General features: G+C 37.4%; 1 protein-coding gene across 9 annotated transcripts in view; it reads right to left on the bottom strand.

Moving 5' to 3' along the window:
* Positions 1 to 23,403, bottom strand: part of ATP8B4 (ATPase phospholipid transporting 8B4 (putative)) — a 302,163-nt gene that overhangs the window by 173,112 nt on the left and 105,648 nt on the right. For all 9 annotated transcript variants that reach the window (XR_012516263.1, XM_074393624.1, XM_074393622.1 and 6 more), the window contains 3 exons: positions 21,520 to 21,592; positions 12,603 to 12,673; positions 8,522 to 8,604 (listed from right to left, as the gene is read on the bottom strand). Coding sequence is in view for 8 of the 9 variants with exons in the window: in XM_074393624.1 (XP_074249725.1) it covers positions 8,522 to 8,604; positions 12,603 to 12,673; positions 21,520 to 21,592 (227 nt within the window). In the remaining variant the exon portion in view is untranslated. The remainder of the gene's footprint in view (positions 1 to 8,521; positions 8,605 to 12,602; positions 12,674 to 21,519; positions 21,593 to 23,403) is intronic.

Genomic DNA, 23,403 nt, shown 5'->3' with positions numbered 1-23,403 from the left:
CTCATGGCCTCAGGACTGCTTTTCCAATATCCACCTGTCTCTCCTCAATATAAGAAAAGTTCTGCCTAAAGCTTCCCCACTTAAGGCACTCACTAGCAGTTTCCCAGACATCCCTATTTCCCACTGCTAAATAAAGACTGCTGGCAGGAGGATTTGGATAAGACAAATAATCTTGCCAAGGGAAGGGGCAGAATTCTGGTTAGCTCCATTATAGCCTACCACTGACAGTAAAAAGTAAATTAAAACTGAATTAAACTGGCTCTACTTGTTTGGACAACTACATTGTAGATGAGGAGACCTTTTCTAAATCCCTGAATTCATATCTTTTTTTCTTCATCAATAATTTTCACTCTGAATAGTAAAGTCTTGATTTGGCTATCACCAGCAAAATCTACATAAAATAACAAGTTGACAGCAATGCTTAAAGTTTATTACAGATTCCTGACCCAAGACTCAATTTCTCAGGCTTCAAACTTAGCCACTTAAAAAAAAAAAATGTGCTTTGGGCAAAAACAACATGATATGCAAGCCCTGCCAATAGGAATATAAAAAACAGGTTCATTTGATCATTTCTATTGTCATAAGAAAAGACTGACATGGAGGCAAATACAGCCTTAAACATGTTGGCTCGCTCCTCCCTGGCCTCACAACAAGGGTGTGGTTCTAGACAGGAACAGGCAGTAAGCCCACGGGGTTCTGCCTGGGTTCTTGGAGGCTAAACCCCAATTCAGTCTTTCTCAAAGAGTGTGGTCCTGGTGATGTAAGTTCTAAATACAGAGCCCAGTCAAAACAAAATGGTGGGAATAAAGCCAAACTACGCTTGTTTTTATCATCAGAAATGCTCGGCGTCCCCTTTTTAAGCCCTATTTGCATAAAACACATGCTTCCCACTTTCTGTTGTACCACTTTCCAAAAGGGATGAACAAGCTTCTTTGAAGCGAGCACTGTCTTCACCTCTGTATTCTTGTAACCTATTACACTATCTACGTAATAGGATCTTTGTTGAAGAGATGCATAGAAAAAAATTCAGATGATTTCAAGAGAGAGGTTGGGAGATGAGATGGATATTAGAGCATATCTAAGAAAAATGGAAAAAGTGGGTGTATTTCCATGATAGTAATGAAGGACTAGAAAACTAAATAGCCCAGGAACAACTAGGGGGCTTAGTTTGGCCTAAATCTGACTGGAGCCAAGTATATCTGACAGCACTGAAAACAGGTGATAGCATTAAAGTGCATTAGAAGCAACCAGAAAGAAATCCTAGCCATGAAGCATAACAAGGATGAGGGGAAAACTCTCTTAGGACCCTTCTTCCTTTCACTAGTTCAATCAGAGAAAACAAAGAGGCAGAAAATGATCAGCTTGACAATCAATGAGGAAACAGTTTAGGAAAAATCACATCATTTCTCACAGTCATTTATTGAATATATGACTGGAGCAAAAAGTCATCTTTAATGGGCAATAATAAATCTGAAAAAAAGTCATGTCAATAATGAAATGTAAATACAACCAAACTAGCTAGTTATGTCCGTTTGACCCTCTAAAAAGAAGACATGAAAGCAGATTGCAATTTTTCTATTTTACAATTGTACAGAAATGCTCTAGACCCATACAGACAAAATCTACAAGATCTCAATCTGGACCTTCCTAAGCATTCTATGTTTAGTCAGCTGGATGGTTGGTTGATCAGCAACTTGACAGACTTCTCAAGCTAAGTATTTACCTCAAAGTGAAAGTGTAGTTTATCATAAAAATGGAACTCAGTGCTGGATATTCTATGATATTCCAGAGAAGCTGGCTTCATCTCTTTATGTATATTACTAATAGAAATAGTTCTTGATTATCTGTACTTCAACTCTTCCATAAGACAAAGTATCCAGCAAATAAAACATCAATATTTCTGTTCAAGAATTTCTCTAGCCAAGAGTTTCTTAGCGTTTTAGACATTGCCCACTACTGTTTGCCCTGATGATTGTGACAAATAGTTATTTTTGTCTTAGAAAGAAGAGTGTCACCTTCCTATTTTCTAAAGGTTCTTTATTCTTCAACCACCAAGGCTCACCCATCCATTATTACCACCATAATGGCCATGTCGGCACCAGCAGTAAAGAGGGGAGTTATTCTTCACACCTTCTATAGTTAATCTATGCCTCATATCAGCTGTGCTGTTGGGCTGTGCTCCTGCCCAGGTGAATGGGAAAACTATCTGGTAAGCAAAAAAACTCACAAGATGCTAACCAAGCCATTTTATTTTTTTTTAACCAAAAAGAGATGCTTATTTTTCCATGTTTTAATTACACACATGCTATTCTTTAGAAAGAACCACAAAATACACAAGGATTCCTGAATAAAAAGTCAACCTTTCCCTCGTTCAGAATTCAGCATTAACAGTCATACAAAATATGTAAACTTGTCATGAGTTGCAGAAAACAGATCTCAGTTCAGTCAGTAACAATATGCAAAAGATTCTTAAACACATTGGGACAATTTACATCCGGGGCTTTCCCCAAGGAATAAGAATGTCCAGTTTACATAATAATTGACAAGTATTTCAGTTACTTGTTTACAAAGGCTTTTCAATTCCCATAAGATTTTAACATGAAAATCAAGGCCCACTCAATCGCTTTTTATATTATATTTGATCTATAATATTAGATCAAGTTATGTATCTTTTCTTACAAAATTCAAAAGACTCTAAATCATTTTTTTGATGTTTAAAATGTATAAAAATATTTGTATGAGAACTTTTCAAATAAATGGATTTACCTGCCAAAACCCAACTCTCTTGTGTGCACTGGTCTCTACACTTGGCCAAGTCTTCCATAAACTCTCATCAGGGATCCTGACATTCAAAATCACTGAGATCATTGCTATTTTTTAAAAATATGAAGACCTCATCCTTGTCCTGGATGCACTTGATCTCTTGTAACTAATTTTGCACCTTTAGGGTTAAAATATTTTAAAATTTTATTTATTACCCTAATCAGAAGCTAACCTCTTGTGCTAACTTTCCCTAAGTCTCCAATGCTCTCTTTCTACTTTAGTTTACAACCTGGGTTTTTGTGTCCTTTGTAAAATACGCTTTGCCAGAAGTCCAGGATTTCTATTCTGGCTTCTCCACTTAACAGCAATATGACCTCAAGAAAGTTAATCAGTTTACCTGGGTATTGGGTTCTTTATCCATAAATTAACAATAATCTCTTCCTTCAAGAGCTGTAAGGGTTATAAGATAATGTGTGAAATTACTCAGCACGGTGCCTAGGTACACAGTGAGTTCTTGCTCACATATCAACATTGTGTTTAGGGCCTGAGAACTTTAGGACCTTTACCTTATCAAAGGCTTCTTTAGGGATAAGCCCTCTCAAGCCTGTCTTCTCCCCTGGGAAATAAGCTCTATAGAAGCATGGACTGAGCATGACTTATTAAGCACTGTTTCCCAGGTTTAACAAATCCCTTGGCCTTGTGTTAAATATACATTTGCTGAATGAATGAATGAGTGAATACATGAAAGAAATAAGCCCACCAGAAAGACACTTATCTTTCAATATAGATCCAAAAGTGAGGAGACAAAGAGACTCACCAGAGACATCCTGAGGTTGCAACCCAACTCAGTTCTGACTCTATGTGTCCAAAACTTGGAAACCCCAGTGGGAACTTCTCTGGGAACAGGAGTGGGAAATTCAGGTATTTAGATACTTGGAGGGTGTGCTTTTATTATTCAAGGACACAAAACTGGAATTTGGTGCTAGAGAAAGTATTCTGGCAAATCTCAGAAGAACAACCATGCAGTAACTAGAAGCAAAAAATAATGCCATACCCAGATTTACCCAGAAGTCACAAATTAAAACATATACATAGCACAAATAGAACATGGTAAAGAGTGTCCCTCACATATCTGCCTCATTGATTATACCTTGCCAAAACTAGCCATGGCATTTCCAAACATACACAATGCTGATACCCTATTTTAATTTAAACTAAAGCTTACAATATCTGGTTTTGATTCCCATAAGGCAAGTAAGTCTTTTTCACATCACCAGAGGAGAACCTGAAATCTACTTATATTTCATTAGGACAAAGGTTAATAAAGAAGACACAAAAGAGGGAGTAGAAAAAGAGCACAGAGCAAAGGATCAAAAGAACTCTGATAATATATGGAGAGATAATTTATAATTCTACATACTTTGTTTTCCATCTTGTACTTAGAAGGTGCTTACTAAACAGGCTTTAATTAATAAGGAAAGAGTGATGAAATCAAAGATAAAGAATGACAAGAGACACTGCGGGTGAAGAAAATAACAAAGAGTGAAGGAGGAAGGTGAGATGAGAACAGTAAGAAAGACTACAGTAAAGAATGGGAAGAATGGTGAAAAGGAGTAGTTACAAAACCATGTGCAGTTAGTGGCTAATGTGCGAGAGTGTGTGTCTGTGTGTGAAACAAAGATATTAAAACTGAAATGTGTAAATTAGGACTTGGAAAGAAGCGGATGCAGAAAAAAATTGGAAGGCCACAGGGAAGCAAAAGTCATCATGGGAAAGATTTAGGATTTATTAACTGTCCAAATTCTTTCAAAGACTTCCATACCACATCTTGCATCATCCTTTTGGTCTTTAAATTTGGCTACTAACTGGGGGTGGGGGGAATCTAATTTGTATATTGTTTCTAATTTATTTTCCCTTAATTCATCTATTCATTCTTCTGATGCTTTCTTAGAAACAGGAAATTATATTTCTATTTATTAGGATAAACTCACAAAACACCCTGTTGCCTTGAACTTTAAGGTAGATTGAAATGCAACCAAAGATTTTAAAATGAAAAAGTAAACTTAACAGAAGCCTGGATTTTAGCCCAGAAGTGTAACAGACTCATGAACTTGGCATTACATGTTTTCTGAAAAGCTGACCACAGTTTAAGTATATATAATCATAAAAAAGAGAGGTCTGTGCTGCCTTTATTTGGGAAAACAATTATTCATTGGGAATTTGGTGAGTTGCCTATTCTGTATGAAGCAAACTGAAGTCATTATCTAGTAAGTAATAATTATTAACACATCTTAAAAGTAAATTTTATGAAGTATTTTTAAATGGCTATTTTTATATACAAGCAAGTCCTTTAACTTCTCAAGACCTGTTACCTCATCTCTAAAATCTTAGGGGAGGAAGTGCTTTAAGCCTGAGCAGTACCACTTGTATTGGTTTAAATTTGGAGCTATGTTCCATTTTCTTAGTTCAGAAAGGATCTGAAGTAAAGACATTCTAAAACCACCATGACGGATGGTCCATCTCCTAGACACCTGCCTTCCAGGAGGAGAGGATCCAGCACTCCTTCTTGGTCCTACAAAGCCACCTCAGGAGGCTTAAGCTTCCTCTTCACCCCATGGTTTCACACTCCCTTTCCAATCTCTTTATGTCAGGTCTTTCCTTTGCCCTCACATGCTTTTCTGCAGCCTGATGCTGGTCTTCGTCTCTGCCCTCCACTGGACCTTGTGACTATTTATTCATTCAGCAGGGATTTACTGAGTACCTACTATGTGCTAGATGTTGTTCTAGGAGCTTGGCATACATCAGTGAATAAAGCAAAGATCCCTGTGTAGATTACACTGAAGCAGATTAAGATGGACAATAAATAACTTTAAAAATAAATGAATTGTCCATGTACGAGATAGTGCTAAGTGCTAGAAGAAGAAGAATAAGCAAAGCAGAGTATGGTGGGTTGAGAGTGTAAGGAGTCATGCTGAAGAGAAGGATACTTAGCCCCAGTCCCACAGTTCCATGTAAGAAAGCCACCTAATCCAGCCTGGCTCCTTATGCATTATCCTGGCATTGCCTTACATGGCCACAATTCTTGGAGGGTGTGGTAGAGACAGTTAATGCTCAACAAGTATTCATATTTGTTATTTCCTAACCTCGCTTGCAGTTAAGTCATGTCCAGGTGACATCGTTAGCCAACGAACTATGAGAGGAAGAAGAATTTAAAAGCCACTGAGTCTCTTTCATCTTACTCTTAGCCTGATACAGTGACCTCAGATGCCATTAGTTTAGATACTGTGGGTCCATGATGAAAAAGGCCACCCAACTCACTCAGAATGTGACATGAGCAAGAATAAACCTTTACTGTGTTTATACCACAAGATGGCAGGGTTGTTTTAACTGCATCATAGTGTAGCCCAGGGGTCCCCAAACTATGGCCCACGGGCCACATGCGGCCCCGAGGCCATTTATCCGGCCCCCGCCGCACTTCAGGAAGGGGCACCTCTTTCATTGGTGGTCAGTGAGAGGAGCACAGGATGCAGATGCATCCTGTGCTCCTGGAGTACTGTATGTGGCGGCGGCGCCGCAAAACGTGGTGTCGCTCATGTACGGTACTACTTCCGGTGACGCAGGACACACCCGTCATGGCTCCGGAAGCACGTCATATGACGCACATCCGGTCTGTGGCTGCGGCGCCCCACATCACCGGAAGCAGTGTGAAATAACAGCAGAAGTAGGAAGAAAGGCAAAGCACTATAACCATTACTGCACAGTACAATGGTCCCCATACTCCCCCAAATGTGCAACAACATAATGGCCCCTATAACCTCCCTTTGCCCAAAAGTCTCCCCCCGCATTACAACACACCGTGTTTCCCCTATTATAAGACCCTGTCTTATATTAATTTTACCCCCAAAAGACGGGGGCTGTCTTATTTTTAGAAGGTGTCTTATAATAGGGGAAACATGCAGCAGTGGGCTTCCCACAGAAGAGGCCCACCGCTGCTGCAGATGTCCAGGATGCTGTATACACAGTGTCACAGGCTGATCACCGCCATCCCTGTATACAGCACTGGAGGCGGTGCTGGGCCTGTGACACTGTATACCGCTGTCTGGGATAGTGGAGGCAGCAGCGCTGGCTGTGAAGGGTGTCACACCTTGCATAGTCCAGCCCTCCAACGGTCTGCGGGACAGTGAACTGGCCCCCTGTGTAAAAAGTTTGGGGACCCCTGGTGTAGCCTATCTGGGCAAACATCCAGGAAAGAATAGGACCTAAATAATTGTAACAATCATGTTCTGCTTTTTGATGGTTAACAACACTAAAAATCATGAATGTCTACCTCCTCATAGATTGATAGAGGTATAAAAGTACAATTCTGCCAGGAAAGAAATAAGTAATAATAAATTATATTTAGCTGACCCTTTTAGGACTCCACAAATATTCAATGAGGTATTTTAAGCAAGTATTTTAATTCATTAACACAATTTACTTCTCTTGGATTCACATAACAGTAGCATTTCATTGAAAAAATTACTTAGTAGAAAATGTGTAATTTGTTTTATTTTAATCAAAATATTTCTTGGACCATTCAGTTTCCTGGCTACTTCCCTGACTTAAATCTCCATTTGGAGGAATATTTTTTCTATAAACATCTATTATAAAAGCACTCATTTAAGAGAAATTAAAATATTAACAGAATCCAGACAGACTTTACAAGCCAATGCAAAGCACAGGCAATGTAAGCTCTAAGCTCTGCATTGGAGAAACTTTACAATATAAACTTGCCTGTGCTTTAACTCATGTGATTATGCTAAGACTCTTGTCCATGTTTTCCTAAGTGGATACCCCAAAAACACATTTTAAAAGACTGTCTCAACTCCTGAAAATTCATGAGTAAATAAAGCCAATCTGAATGGATAAACTAATGTTTGGGGCCAGACTAACAAGTAGGCAAAGCAAGAGACCATTAAGGAATTAAAGGAAGACTCCAGAGATTCTGTCTGCAGCCTATCATGGTGCCTAAAATCCTATAATGAGTGTCTCTTTCCTTTCTCTTAAAGTATGGTGTTTCTCTGTGGTGTCTTAATTATAAACACAGCTATCCCTAGAATGGACAACATCTGGAGGTCATTCCATGAATACATAAGATTAACCGAATAGAACAAGCCATAGGTAGAAAAGTAGAGGCAAGAGAGGTTAAAGATCAAGGGACCAGCTGAATAGTATGAAGATAGAGATAGTAAAATCATGGTCTGAAATCAAAGGCAACAGATGACCAACTGATTAATAAATCAGAATATTCTTCTTGAACACCTAATATCTTCAAGACATTATGCAAAGCACCATGCAAGGTACAGAAATACATGAGGCAGGATGACTGTCTTCATGAAGTTTGAGGTCTGGTAGTTAGTCTTTGTTATGGAGCCAGAAAATCAATGGATGGTTAGACCTAGAGCTAGAAATAAAAGGATGGCCAATATTCCTCCAGGAAGGCCAACATCAGGCAAGTAAAGGGCATTATGGGATTGAAGGAAATGATATCTAAAAAGAAAACAAGCATGAAATGAACGATGAACTGATAAAGCCATTCTCCCCTTGGCAAACATTTTTACTCGTTTCAGCATGAGAAGAAATTACAAGCTTTGTTGCCTGGAGAATTTTATGTCCTTCCACCAAATAAAAAAAAAAACATAAATTGGATCTCAGATAATTAGTTTGTTGCATTGCTTTTTGGTTTTGAGGCTTTTGTTCATCTTTTTAAGACACTTACCATCAAACCTTGCAAGTCTGCTAATATCTGCTCCAAGTTCTGAAGTAACTGATAGCGCCTGGTGAACTTTTAGGTTCGTTTCCCTGTGAAATCATTGACATGACATGAATTTTTATACAGAACAACACAACAGCATCCTACCAAAGCAATCAGGTGGATGCAGCACATACAAAGCCAAATCTGAGATCCAAGAAACCCCCCTTTAAATGTCATTCACACTTCGCACACTGTTTCAGGAAAGTGGGTAGGGCTTCTTGGGCTCCCAAGCATTGGCATTCTACCCATGGCACATCTTTATAACAACACACTGAACTGTTTATCAGTTTGAAAGAATGGAAGACATAATAAATATGGTTTCATTTGAATCTACTCAGACATCATGCATGAGTTACAAAACACATTGGGAATAAGAACACAATAGCCAACTAAAGGAGGCTAATATCAATCCAGAGTCTATTATCTAGATAGAAGTTTTACTTGCAAAAGATGGTCATGAAAAATTTTGTAGTAGCTAAAATTTAAATGGGAAAAGGAATACAGCTTTCATTTTCTTGAAGAATCAATCCAAGAAACCCGTTAAGTCTAAAATACACAATTTGAACAATCTCAGCAAGTCATGTGAGTTGGGCATCTTCTTATAGGTGGAACCACACATACATTGGACAGATGGCTCTCTAATATTCATAAATGCCAGCAGTTAAGATTCTACAGGCATCACTTACATCTTGTGTTTAAGGGCTTGCCATCCCAGTTTTCTCACTGAATTCAACCTAATTTTCTTCTACTGTAGCGTAAGATCAATTATCAGAGCTCTATCTTTTAAGGAAATGTTTAGTGGTATGTTCATTCACTCAACAAATATTGATTAAATACATACCTTAGTCACCCAAAATACTCAGTGCTGCCCCAAGAGGATGACTATCCTCTTGGGGGAAACAAGTGGTAGATAAAAAAGCAAATATCACAGTGTGGAATTTTGTGCAAACCCATTAAATAACTCATTTTAGAGAGCCAAAAAGAGGGTACCTAAGAAGGCATCCAATCTTAACCTTCCATAAATGAGTTTCACAATGATGTAGGACAATGTGAGAACAACTCAAAGAATATCCATTGCTAAAATAGCTTTCTTCAGGAAAGACTAAGTTGGATGTATAACTGAAGCTAGTTTGTTTAAAAGTAATCTTACTAATCAAAAATCTGCTGATTCCTAGGAGCAGAGATGAATAGGAATTGAGACAGTCTAGAACTTCACAGATGAAGAAGAAATTGAGCTGGGTTTGACAGACAAGAGTGAGGTAAGTGTTATAGAGGCTAAAGGGCCAGTATGTCCATCCACTTAAACAACTGTTCAAATAACTGAAACAGTCACACCAAAAAAGCCAGATAGCAATAGTTCTTTAGCCCTGATCTACATCATGTCATTCACCAAATTTATCATCATTTTGACTCACTTCCTCAGGATCTTCTCCACTATCTCACTTCTACCTTCAAATATGAAAAAAAAAGGTGGGGGGGGGGGGGGAAGAATAATCACACATAGGGCTTGTCGATACCTCTAAAAAGTATTTTTCAAGACTCTTGATTAATGCCTTCAGTGTCATTCCCCACTCTCCCTTAATCTGCCTGGGTATCTTTATAAACTTCAAAGTTATTTTCAGCATAAGAAATAATATCAAAAGATACTGAATACCCCTTAATCAGAATTGCATCTTACTAGTTTCACATCTTGCAAAACTACAGTATAATATCACAACCAAAATATTGATATTGAAATAGTTAAGATACAGAACATTTCTATCACCACAGAATCCCTCAGGTTGTGCTCCGCAGCCATATCCACCTCCCTGCCTTTCCCACCCCATCTTAACACCTGGCAACTACTAATCTGTTCTCTATTTCCATAATTTTGCCTTTTCAAAAGGCAAAATTTTATAGAGTTAGACTGTATGTGACCTTTGGGATTGGCTATTTTCAGTCAATATAATTCTCTGAAGATTCATCCAGAGTGTTACATGTATCAGTAGTTCACTCATTTTTACTGCTAAGCAGCATTCCATGGTATGGATGTACAACAGTTTATTCAACCATTGACTTATTGAAGGCTATTCAAGTTGTTTCCAGTTTTGGGGTGTTACAAATAAAGCCACTATAAACATACACATACAGGTTTTTGTGCAAACATGTCTTCATTTCTCTGGGATAAATGCCTAAGGGTGAAATTGTTAGGTTTTATGTCAGCTGCGTGTTCAGTTTTTAAGAAACTAGAAAACCATTTTCCAGAGTGATTGTAGCATTTTACATTCCCACCCACGACGTATGAGTGATCCTCTTTCCCTGCTTCCTTGCTAGCACTTGGAATTGTCACTCTTTTTTACATTGGCCATTCTGATAGGTCTGTACTGAGATCTCAGTGTATTTTTAATTTGTATTTCCGTAGTAGTTAATGAGGTTAAGCAACTTTTCATGTACTTATTTGCCATTTGTATGTCCTCTTTGTTAAAATGTCTCTTTATATCATTTGCCCATTTTCAAACTGGATGGTTTTTTTTACTATTGAGTTTTAAGAGGTTTTTTAAAAAATATATTCAAGATGAAAGTCCCTGTTTAAACAGATGTTTCCAAATAATTTTAAGTCCTCCTAACAGGCACTTCTGTGGAACAAAAATTTTTAATTTTATGAAGTTCAATTTATTACAGTTTCCTTTTATGAATTATGTTTTTTTGTGTCAAGTCTAAGAATCTAACTAGCCAGCCCTAGATTTCAAAGATTTCCCTATTTTTTTCTCAAAGCTTTTTATACTTTATATTTGAAATTAATTTCCATAATACTTACTGAGCTATTCAAAGCACCTATTTCATATTAAGTGTATAGTTTCTGGTTTTTTGAGAAAGTGGTCCACTTCTTCTGAATTGTTAAATTTATGTGTGCACAGTTGTTAGTAGTATTTCTATTTTACCTTTATAACATCTTCAGCGTCTATACCAAATTCCCATTGTTCATGTATAATATTGCTAATTTGCTAATTTCTGTTTTCTCTTTTCTTTATCAATATTCTTAGAGGTTTGTCACTTTTATTGATGTTTGCAAATAACTAGCTCTGTGTCATTGATTTTCTTTATTTTTTTTTCAAGTCAATTTCTGCTCTCATCTTTATTATCCCCTTCCTTCTGTTTCTTTTGGGTTTATTTTGCTGTTTTCTAGGTTCTTGAAATAAAAGATTAGATTATTGATTTAAGAGTTCTTCTCTTTTCAAATGTATGCCATAAATGCTTCTCTCAAAACTGTTTTAGTTGTGTCTAAACTGCTCTGCCCAAACCAGAATAGGGTCCCACAGACTAAAGCACTATTCAAATAGCTCAATGTGGCAATAATTTGGAAGGCACCAGTTAAAATCATGGACTCTGGTATCAGACGGCCAGGTTTGAGTCCTGGCTTTACTCGTCAGATGTTTTGGGCAAATTACCTAGGCTAAGTCTTGATTTCATTGTCTATACAATAGGGCTTATATAGTTCCTGTATCAGGATTAAATGATAAATTCCATCTAAAGAACACAAATAGTGTCATTAAAATGTGAGCATTGAATAAATGTTTTCATGCCAGCAGACAAATCCACTGAAACAGAACTGCTCTATGGTCTTTAACTAAATTCTAAATTAATATCAACATCAAAACTGCATCATATTGTTTCTCTCATCTTTTTCTATGTCTTCATTTGACACAGTTCCAAAAGGTTGCCTTTTAAAGTAACATCAGTCCTCAGGGACTCTCGATCTCTAACCTTCTCATTTGAAATCAAACAAGCAAAAACTTTTTTAAAAAACCACCTAAGGAATCTCACTGAAGATTCTCGGTGTAAAGTTATTCCTAGATATATGTTTATCTCACTGTTTCTGAAAGAAAATAAATTTAAGAGAAAAGACAATTTCAAAATTACTGCAGACTAATTAACTATGGACTTTGCAATTTAAACTCTTATGTCTCCCAAGAAGATAATGAACAAGGTTTAAGTCTTATTTATAAAGATATTACTTTTAAATAAATTAAAAACCAATTGAATTATTCCATTTTTAATAACTTACCCATCAAGCTCAGCAGTTTCAACATAACAGAGACCATGTGGTTCACTACTTGATAGGAGAAGTAAATCAGCCTATTTTCAAAAATCATAACAAAAGAATACTTGAGAAGGGAAGACTGGTGGAAAGTCTTTTACAGTATATCACCTCTTGACTACTGAAGAGCCAACAGAGCCTTAGAAACACAGTAAAAGATGTGAGATCCTGTTCTACCTCTTTGTCATATGCCCTGAATCAAACCCTGCCTTTTCCTTTTCCTCTTTATATGTCCCTTGACTATCACAATATAAGCAAGGAAAGGAGATGTCATGTGAATTAATAGCCACTTGATTCACTTTTTTTGAATAAAATGTATAAATTCTATTTTCTTGCTTTGATAATTACATAAAACTCTCTCCAATAAATAATTGGAAATATGTGCACAAACTTTAATTGCCTAGTATCATCAGTTAAGAGCAGGGAGCAGGCAAAGGAGATGGGGAAAGGACAGAAGGGAAACAGATGGAGGAAACTAAAAAAATAAAATAAAAATGAGAGAGGCAAGGAAGTTAAGAAAGAGAGAAAGGCTGAAAGAAAAAAAGATGAAGAAAAAAGATGATGGGGAATAAGAAAGAGAAAAGCTAGGATAAAGCAGGGGCTAAGGAAGAGAGCAAGACAGAAGAAAAAATGCAGTTAAAGGCAGTGGGAAAAAAATCAGAGGCTGAGTAGTTTGGGTTTTTCAGAGATAAACAGTTCTATTCTGACATCCAGCTGAGCTTTGCAAATCACCTATCATAATTCAGTTTTAGAATCCTGGTTCCCCCTTAAATTGGGAAACTGCTTATCTATTTTATTTCAAACTTCTAAACTTACTTTAAAAGTAAGTGTTTTTATAAAATTTTGAAGGGTCTAAATGTCTAAAAAGAATTGGCTTAAATTTTACCAATTTAGTTTCAGGCATTAGCCTAACAATTTTCTAGCTAGGTCTGAATGTATGATTGGCATTCCAAATCTGTGAAATTTTCTTACCTTTGTTTTTATAAACATTAGAATTGTCTTGTTCTTGAGTCTTGGGGTTAAATTTAGGATCAATTTACCTTCTTGATTGTCTCAAGCTTTTAAATTTGCAACTGAAAAACTGTGTGTGTGTGTGTGCGTGCGCGCGCGGTTTTGTCTAAATTGGGATAAAACAGAGCTTAGGTTAAAAAAATCCTATGACAGCCCTTAAAGGAGTAAATGGGTTTGCATTACCAAGGCTGTTACACAACTCTGAATGTAAGAGCCACAGAAGCTTGTTGAGGCAGAAATGTTCTGACTTGTCACACTGTGAACAGAGCAAAGCCACATAAAGAACATAATGCCGCTCTTGAACCAAAAAGTACCCATTCTGATTTTATAAGGCAAAAAAAAGTTTTTAAAAAATTCACCTTCATCTTATTTCCCACATTTAAATTTCAGTGCATAAAAGCAGGCATAAGGTACTACAGCAATAGAGCTTAATCAGTCTGTGGGCCTGCACCTCTCCCCCGCTGAGCTTAAAAGGCTCATTTTAAACAAAGTCCAAACTTGCAGTTATGACGTATAGAGAAAGATGCCTATTTGTACCCAGGGCTGCTCTTCGAAACTCGAATCCAGTGTTTCTGTTAAAGACTGGGCGGGGCTGCGCTGACACTCCCAGCGTGGAGAACAAGGGGAGGAGTCCCTGCACACAGCTGGCTCGGAACACGTGACTGAGGCGCCAATGCCATCTGGCGGCCAGATTCTCTCCTGAGCAGTTACTCAGCTTCCCACAGGCTGACCCCCACGGATTCCACGCTAACTGTTCCTGCTCTCTTTACTCCCCAGGACCGAGACAGCTACCTTCCCCACCTCCGCCCGTCTCCCCAGCTACCACCTTTTCCTTTGATACTCTCTGGACCTTCCTCCTGTTTACAAACTCCTTGATTGCCCTCTGCACTCCCTCCATCCATCCTCCATTCTCCCTGCCCCTCTGCTGAGTCCTGCTATTTATTCCCTTTTGTTAACCTCCTATCTTCAAGGCTGTTTAATTCATTGTGGTTGAGGCGGGGACTGCGAAGGGAAGGACCAGAAGGGCCAGGAGGATAAGTAGTCAATGCATTCATCGTCATGCAGGCAGGCCTATTTTCTAGTGCACTCAATCATAATTCTGAAAAGGAAAGGGCAGGAGAGCTGAAGAAAAAACCCTGCTCATCCCTTGTCACCCTTTTGCCAGAGGTGCTGGGCCAGGAGTGAAGTACAACACATGGATTTGGGGACCCACCTGCCCCAGGACTCTTGAATCTTAGAGCAGGCCTCCTCAAGCTTACCCTTCCAGTAACTCCTAGGGGGACTCAATTCCTAGCTGATCCAGAAACTTGTGTTCCAGGTATAGGTGTTTATGATTCCAAATAATGTAGCTAATATTTAGTGAGGGTTTACTATGAGTCCAGCATCGTTCTCTTTAACTCACAGAAATCATGCAGCACAGGTCCTATTGCTATCTCTGCTTTCCAGATGAGCAAAGTAAGGCCCAGAGGAGTTCAGTAACTTCCTCAAGGCCACACAGTAAGTGGAGGTGCCAGGATTTGAAGGTAGGCAGTATGAGGCATTTACTGCAAGGGATATCAAAATGAGTAAAAACCTCTTTGCTTCAAGGATTTGTATGGTTAAATAAAGGCAGAATATAAGGGTTCTAAGAGCCTCATTAACACAGCACTATGAAAGCAGTGCAAATGAGTCTGCAACATTGGATTGGTAATTGAGGAAGGGCATCATGGGAGATACTAGATGCAATGAAAGGAGGTCCCCTAGGCAGAATGACTAACAGGAGTAAAAAAGAGGAAAGGAAAAGCATGACTAACCAAACTCAAGGTGGCAAAGGAAATCATTAATTCCAATCAGAATCACCTATCATATGTCCCATTTTTACTTTCTTTCAGTTCTTCTGATGGGTGTAATAGAATCTGTTCCTCCCTCACTGCTGGGCTAGATCTGACCTCCTCAGGTTTCTCATCCACACAATGGGAATAATATTACTGAATTATTAGTGTCTTTTATCCTTGATCTGCCAGGAGAGGCTCTGCTATGTCCTCCATGAAGGAAGTGGTATTTTCCAACACAATGCCCCTTCCCCAGCTTCCATGGGATACAGAAAGCAAATATTCCCATCAAATGGAACCTGAAAAGAATGCACTGAACACCTTCAGGTTCTCAGAGCCAAAGACATTGTCCTCATAGGTTTATTAGGCATAACTAGTGTTTGCTGAGAATAAAGTAAAGAATAAAGTAAAACATAAAGCAATGATAACACCTTAAAGCTATATAATTCTTGAAGGATTTATAAAACACTGTCTCAGAATTGTGTCATTTTACTCTCTTAACAACCATGTGAGTGAGTAATATTATTCCCATTGTATGGATGAGAAAACTGAGGAGGTCAGATCTAGCCCAGCAGTGAGGGAGGAACAGATTCTATTACACCCACCAGAAGAACTGAATTAACTCATGTAAAGCCCATCACCCTTCCAAATCTTTAAGGAACCCAAGACTCCAAGAGACTTAACATCATCCTCATGGACACGCATAGCTTAAATGGCAGACCTAGAACTAGAATTCAGAACTTCTGAACCCAAAATGTATGCTCTTTTCTTCTGGTGGGCTACTAAATCACTGGAACACAACTATGAAAAACACAGTGTTTCACTTTGTTTTATAGCTTTGCTTTGTTGGTATTCAAAAATCAAAATTACAACATGCAAGAATATCTGGATTGTAGATCTATGACCTGACGGAAAGATAAATTTGTAGAATTAAGTTGAACACTTTTGGATCTCCTTTTATTTTTTAGGCCATTCTCACACATAAAGTCCTTCATATTTTCTATCATCTACAACATTATTTTAATCCAAAAATAAAAATAAAAACCCAAAATAGCTAATGCATTGTGTCAAAAATCAGAATGAGATCTTAAAAATGAAAATGTGTATGGTTATAGGTAAATTTGTATTTAAAATTTAAATTTCAAGTCAAATAAATGCATATCGATTATCCACTAATATGTACTAAATGTATCATTGTTTTTCCAATTACAGTGATTTGAAAAGAATAAGAAAAAGATGGTAATAAGGAAGAGGAAGAAAGATGAGAATTATAATGGACATCATAAAACATATTAACAGGCATGCTGTTCCTCTAGTTAAAAAAAAATTCTTGCCTACGTATTTTACTCCCACTAATTGGTAATTGCTTATACACAGAAAATTGACCATTTACTTTTTTTAATGTCAAAAATAGCATATTGTTACCCTATACTTTAGCAAGAAGCTTCTTCAAAACAGCTTTGCTAAATGTTTTTTTAAATCTTCTTCCTCTGGAAATTCCCAATTTTCTACTGTCCTATAAATATGACATTAGATATATATCAGAGAGAGAGGGAGACAGACAGACAAACAGAAAGGGATACAGAGATAGAGATGGCTTATTTACAGCAAATAGATTTGAATAACAAGCAACTTTACTTGAAGCTATAAAACTTAAAATTGCAATGTGGGCAATGAGACTACAAAAAAAAAAAAAATGCCTCTCTGGAAGAATGTCCAAGAAAGGTATTGAAAAAGAATAGATTATATTCCCTGATGGGTCAAGAAAGAGCAAAAGCCCACCCCCATCAGGCCTAGTGTTTAGGTCAAATTAATCTTTCTAACCCTGTCATCTCTGAAAGGTAAAATTGTCAATTCTTGTATCAGAAGAATGTCTTGGTTTTAAAACAATTCGATGAAATTCCTTTTTGTGAAAGGAAAAGAATGACTTTTCAAACAAGCTAAACAACTCAATTCTGTTAATGTCCAAATATGCTCATGCCCAGGAAGGGCTTTATTTCTATCACCAGCTAAGAAAAGTGAAATGACACTAGCGCACTGCTGTCAAGTGAAGAGGAAAGGTATGCTTGGCTCCCACGGTCTGAGTTCTGGTGCTATCAGGAACTCTGCAGTATGTTTTTCTAACAAAATTTGTTTGGTTCTTCTAATGCAAGTTAATCTCCTTGTGGTATCTGAATTATAATCTGCATTTTTTCCTGGTCCCCCTAAAAAACTAGGAACTCTGGCAATTCAGCCCAAAAGTATTCTTGAATTAAAATTTATATACAAATACAGAACAAGGGAATTCCCTACATAAACAACAAAGGTGAGTAACTTCTGAATATGTCAGCAAATTGGCATCATTTGCTGGTGAGTTTTCCCTTGCTTAAAGTTTACTGATGAACTGACATAAATCAGGCTGCAAATTCTAAGACTGAACAGCTAGAAGTTATGCATCTGCATTAGGCACCACATTTTCTGATCACTTGACTTCTAGCATCCAAGCCCAGAGCCCCTAATTCTGGTAGCCCAGACTCAAGTCAATGAGGATGACTGTTCCAATGGAGTCAGAAGTGGGGGTACTTGAGCTAGACTGCATAGACTTAACACCTGACTGTCCCATTGGCAAGCTATTTGACAGCACTGTGTCTCTGTTTTCTCATCTGTAAAGTGAGAGCAATAAGAATACTTCATGTCCTGCCTTTACTGGCTAATGTGAGGATTAAATTAGTTAATCACATAAAGAGCTTATTGTGTGGCATGTGGCACATGGTCAATAAATGCTAGCAATTGTTTTCATGGCCTTCATGACGTGGTTTCCCCCAAATCAACCTCGGTATAACTCCTAAGTGGGTCTCATTCAGGGTCCCATAAATTTTGCCCTCTGAATATAAGCTCTCTGAAGCCCCTGCCAGCTAATACCAGAGTGCAGGGGGGTATATTAGTAGTCCTAAGTGATTCCAGTGGTTCATCTAAAAAAATATTTTCTTGCTCTTGAAAATGGTTTTGTAGGTGCTGAGTAGCTAGACATAGAAAAACTTTGAACAAAATTACCTAATCAAGAGGTGCTGGGAGGTGGATTTGGAGGACTCCTATCCTCAGATATCCAAAGATTAGGCCAACAAACCACAAATGTAGGAGTCAAACAGGGAACAATGGAGATAAAAATATCACCTTTTTTTTTATAAAGCTGTTATTGATAAAGGCAAGGCTTTAGGTCTGTGGCCCGAATGGGCTTCACCCCTATTAGACAAGTTCAATGAGCCACAGATGCTGGAAGCTCTAAGTTGCCCTGGCCCTCCCACTATCCCCACTACAGGAATTTGCTTCTGCAAAATTTGTAGCATGGAAGAGCAGAGCAGAATGGACTCTGCACACAGGCGTGGCTGAAAGAGAACAAGAAGTAAGAAAGCATCACTGGGTCATGTGCACCACTCCCAGCCACCAAACTCACCCATCAGAAAAGTCACTGCTGGGAGACAGGAGTGAGCAAGTGGGTGAAAGACACTTAGAGTGTTATTTTGATGCTTTCCCTCCAAATGAAAACAGGAGGAAGAGTGGAAAATAAGCATTCTCACCCCATCATGGGAACCACCATAAAAAGCCACATCTGTGTGTCTAATACAGTAGCCACAAATCACATGTAGCGATTTAAATCTAAATTAATTAAAATTCAGAATTCTGCTCTTCGACTGTACTTGTACTTGCCTTCTGTATCTCATTTCACTGAAGATTTTGCCATAGAAAGTAAGTATACATACTGTAATATAGAAAATATAACTAAATTAAAAACAACCAAGGAAAATTGTAATAAATAATGAATAATAAATACTATTATTATAGTATTTATAATACTATGGTATTAGTAAACAAATGAGTCCAGTCTGATATTCACCCTTATTAGATAGAGCACGTTCATGGGACTCCTAAGACTTATTGTTTTTACTGAATACCTGAAGTAGAAACATACCTAACATTGCCCCTGAAATATTCACTTCCAAATAAAATGATAGTTAAGTGTGTGGTATATATCAGTTTATGCTAATTCGTCTATAATCTGACACAAATCTGGCTAAAGTAGTTACCAAAAAAATTTGAATGCACACATCTTAGAATTCTACAAGTGCTTTTTGTTTGTTTGTTTTTTATAAGTTAAGGTTTTCCACTTAGAAGAACCAAAACTCTTTCATTGTAATCATTTTAATTGAGAGTAGAATTTGAATGAGTTTCCTGGAGCCATTTCTTCCTTGACAAAGAACCCTGAATATATATGATCTTTAATTAGGACAGATACCATGTACTGGTATCCCATTGATCCAGGACACCTGAATTTTTGTAAATTTATGTCCACTTTTCTTTTTTTTTTTCTCTCTCTCTTCTTTCTTACAAAGATCAACACTTACTTATTCAGCCAACATTTACCAAATACCCCTGATGATAGAATATGGCACCAAGTGTTAGAGGACAGGCAAATCAATGTGTGCTTTGCCTGCAAGATTCTTATAGTCTGGTGTCAGCTTAGACAGAGAGTCACAGCATGGAAGGGATTTTTGAGATCCTATAGTGCTAGACCTTGATTTGACACACGGACAAACCAAAGACAAAGAAGATAAAGTATTTCCTGTCACTGAAGGAATGAAGCAAAGCCTCAGTTCTCACCCAGTTCCCCATCTAGTGCCTTTACACTGGATCTACCTTGATTCCACGTACAGAATATGTCCTAACAGATACCACCTTCCAGGGTATTATTCCTAATCTTTATTGAGCTGCAAAATAAGTTGGACAAGCAAATTTAGGTTGTGGCTTACGTATAAGTAAATAGATCGTGAGTGAGAACCTAGCAAACTGTTCTACTTATAGGGAGTTTAGCCCAGAGAGGACTTTGAGACCTCTGTTTTGGCTGCCAACATTTTTTGTTTAGTTTTGGTTCCCAGATATTTTCCAAAGCATTAAGGTTACCAGAAAAATAAGCACTTCTCTAACTAAAGTGTGAACTCTTTGGTGATTGGCCCGTCCACTGAGCAGTATCCTTAACGTGGGTGGTTCTGGAGAATTCAGTATACACAAACGGTGCATTAATGAAAGAAGACTGTTTCCGAAAGTAAACGTTTAGGAGTCCTAACTGAGTTGTTCTTGTAAACAGCTCTTGGGCCATATTTTTTTACCCCTGTGGTAAAATGTCTCAACCTGATATACAAAATAGCACTCAACACAAAGAATTTTATATCTAATCTAATATATATTTGACATAATACAATAACTTGAATTTTTAATCTGATCTCGAAAGCTTTTGTTACCTTAAATTTAATTTGAACTATAGTTACATATACTTTCATGATTAGACTGATCCCTTCAATTTTATTTAGGAAATTATAACATAGACCACTTGAGTAAATAAATTATTGTATATTTGATATACAAAGTAAAATTGCATTAACATATATTAATTTAGCACAATCAATACACATTTTCTAATTTTTAAGGAAGAAACATACTTTTTTTCTCTAGCTTATGTTTTCTTCAAATATACTATAAATTAACAATACTAATCTGGATATTAACAGTACTAATCACAAACTTTTAAAGTACTCAGGAGCAATTTAAAAACTCTTATTTATATCAAATACTGGCTTTCTTTTTTTTTTTTTTTTTTTTTTTTTTGTATCTTTAGTAGAGACGGGGTTTCACCGTGTTGACCAGAATGGTCTCGATCTCTCGACCTCGTGATCCACCCGCCTCGGCCTCCCAAAGTGCTAGGATTACAGGCTTGAGCCACCGTGCCCGGCCACAAATACTGGCTTTCTAATGCAAAATCTTTTGTTCCTATTAATTTAAAAGATCCCTAGGGAAAGAGAAAAGTGATAATCACTCAACCTTATGTGAGTTACCATATTACTGAACTAATAAATCAATGTCTTATAAAATATTGTATAATTGAGACTTTTTACTAATACATCCTGATGATAGTCCCTCTTTAATTATTCTGGGTTAGTACAGGCTTACTAAATTTGCAAGTGTAAATACTTCCATATATATGCTACTTTAAACTGATATAAATTCTTCAAACAATAATGAATACTCACAGCAACAAATTGGTTATTTTCTAATTTAATGATGTCCCCCACTTTGACATTCATCCATTTTTCATTCTGTAGTCTAAAAACAAAAAGAAAATTAATTTTTCTCAAGAATGAAGAATCAAAAGTATAACCAAGGGAATATATTCACAATGTAGCATCATGTAACAGAAGAGTAAGATAAGACTTTCCTAGAATGGTAAATTCAAAACGGCCTTACATTAACATGGGAACAAAGGCCCAGAGAGGTTAAGTGATTTCTCAAAGATACCCAGTGAGTTAGTGGTACTTCTGGGCTAAACTCAAGATGCCTAACTCTTGGCTGAGCACTCTTTCCACCATCTTCATGGTGCCAGCCTTATGTAGCAACTATGAAATGTCAATAAATTTTACTCATTGACATTCTTTTCAAACTCTGTATTAATAAATACAGAAACATCACTGTCGTTGCCCCAGAAGTCTATTTAACTGGAGGCAAAAAAGTGAAGGAGACAGCAGCAAGGTAGAGCAACAGCTAAAATGCAAGGAAAAATATGTTAAACTCTGGAAAGGACAAGAATAACAAAGCATAATAAAAGAAGCCTTGGAATACTGAAGAAGGACCATCTACAAACCAGCACTGAGGCTGAAGGGCAGGATTGGTGGCATTCTAACAGGACAGCCGCTCAGAATAGAGAACAACAAGGTCAACCTACTGCACTGCTGTCTGTGCATCTCATGTATATGATGGAGCCCCAAGCCCAGCCTCCACCAAGTTCAAAGCGGTTTATTATATGAAAAGATATTGCATCCACTGGATCTGGCCCCTGGTGACAAGTTAGTCAGACCTGCCCAAAACAAGGCAGGCCCTCTGGATATAGACCACCTGGGGCAGTATACCATGATGCTAATCATCCCTTCTGAAATTCCCTGAAATGTAAACCAACTTTGTTTTCCAACTTGAAGCTTTCAACACATTTCTTTCTCAGAGATTCCCTTCTAAGAGAAAAGGTTAGGATGAGTAGAGCAGGTTTCCCCAACAAGTTGAGATAGACATGCTAATTTCACTGTACTTGAAAAAAATAACCTAATTTACTTGTTTTATAGGCTGGAAAATAGTTTTAAATATTTATACAACTGTGAAATATGCCTCACACTATCAACTCTGCTGGATCATTTGGCTTAAACACTCAAAGAATTTTCTTTAATATGGATCCAAGTACATGTTGTTCTGGACATTTTTCAATTGCAGTATTTTCATCTCTAGCCAGAATTCAATCATTTTTCCAGTGCTACACTTTTCTGAACTTTATCTAGTTTGACAGCAATAAAAGACCCTAGGAAGCCTTCTAAATCTTATTTATCTTCACAGGTATGGATTATGTGCTGGTTAATTTCTCCTAGAGACACCTCCTCTGACACCTTAGTGACATTTCTCAGCAAACAGTATCTCAGAAAAAGTAGGCATGAATGGACAGAGAAGGCTATTGTGCCATTTTTGAAAACTGCACTGCTACCAAATTGCCTTGAAGTCTCCATTGAAAATGCACCTGCCTCAGGAAGAGGTCAAGATGATATTGTATTTTACTTCCAAACTCTTATTCTTCCAACTTGTATAGTACAAACTCTAGAAAGGATTATACAAGAAATAGTAACCAGTAGTCCTGGATGTTGATACCAAGCTGAGCACAATCCAAACTGCTTCATCAATAACCTATAAAATGGACAAGTGGACACACTTGTCAAATTTGTGGACAGCACCCTAACAAGAAGAAAGCACAGCCCTCACAAAGTAAGATGATGATAGGAAACTGTCTGATGATTTGACAAAGTTATCAGAAACTGAATGAAGAGTAAGAAAAGGAAGTACAAAATAGATTATTTTTGAGAGGAGAAAGTTACACTCTACAA

Source organism: Saimiri boliviensis, chromosome 2 (genome assembly GCF_048565385.1).
Source record: "Saimiri boliviensis isolate mSaiBol1 chromosome 2, mSaiBol1.pri, whole genome shotgun sequence".
In the NCBI taxonomy this organism is placed as follows: Eukaryota; Metazoa; Chordata; class Mammalia; order Primates; family Cebidae; genus Saimiri; species Saimiri boliviensis.
This window is presented reverse-complemented; position numbering and strand designations above follow the sequence as displayed.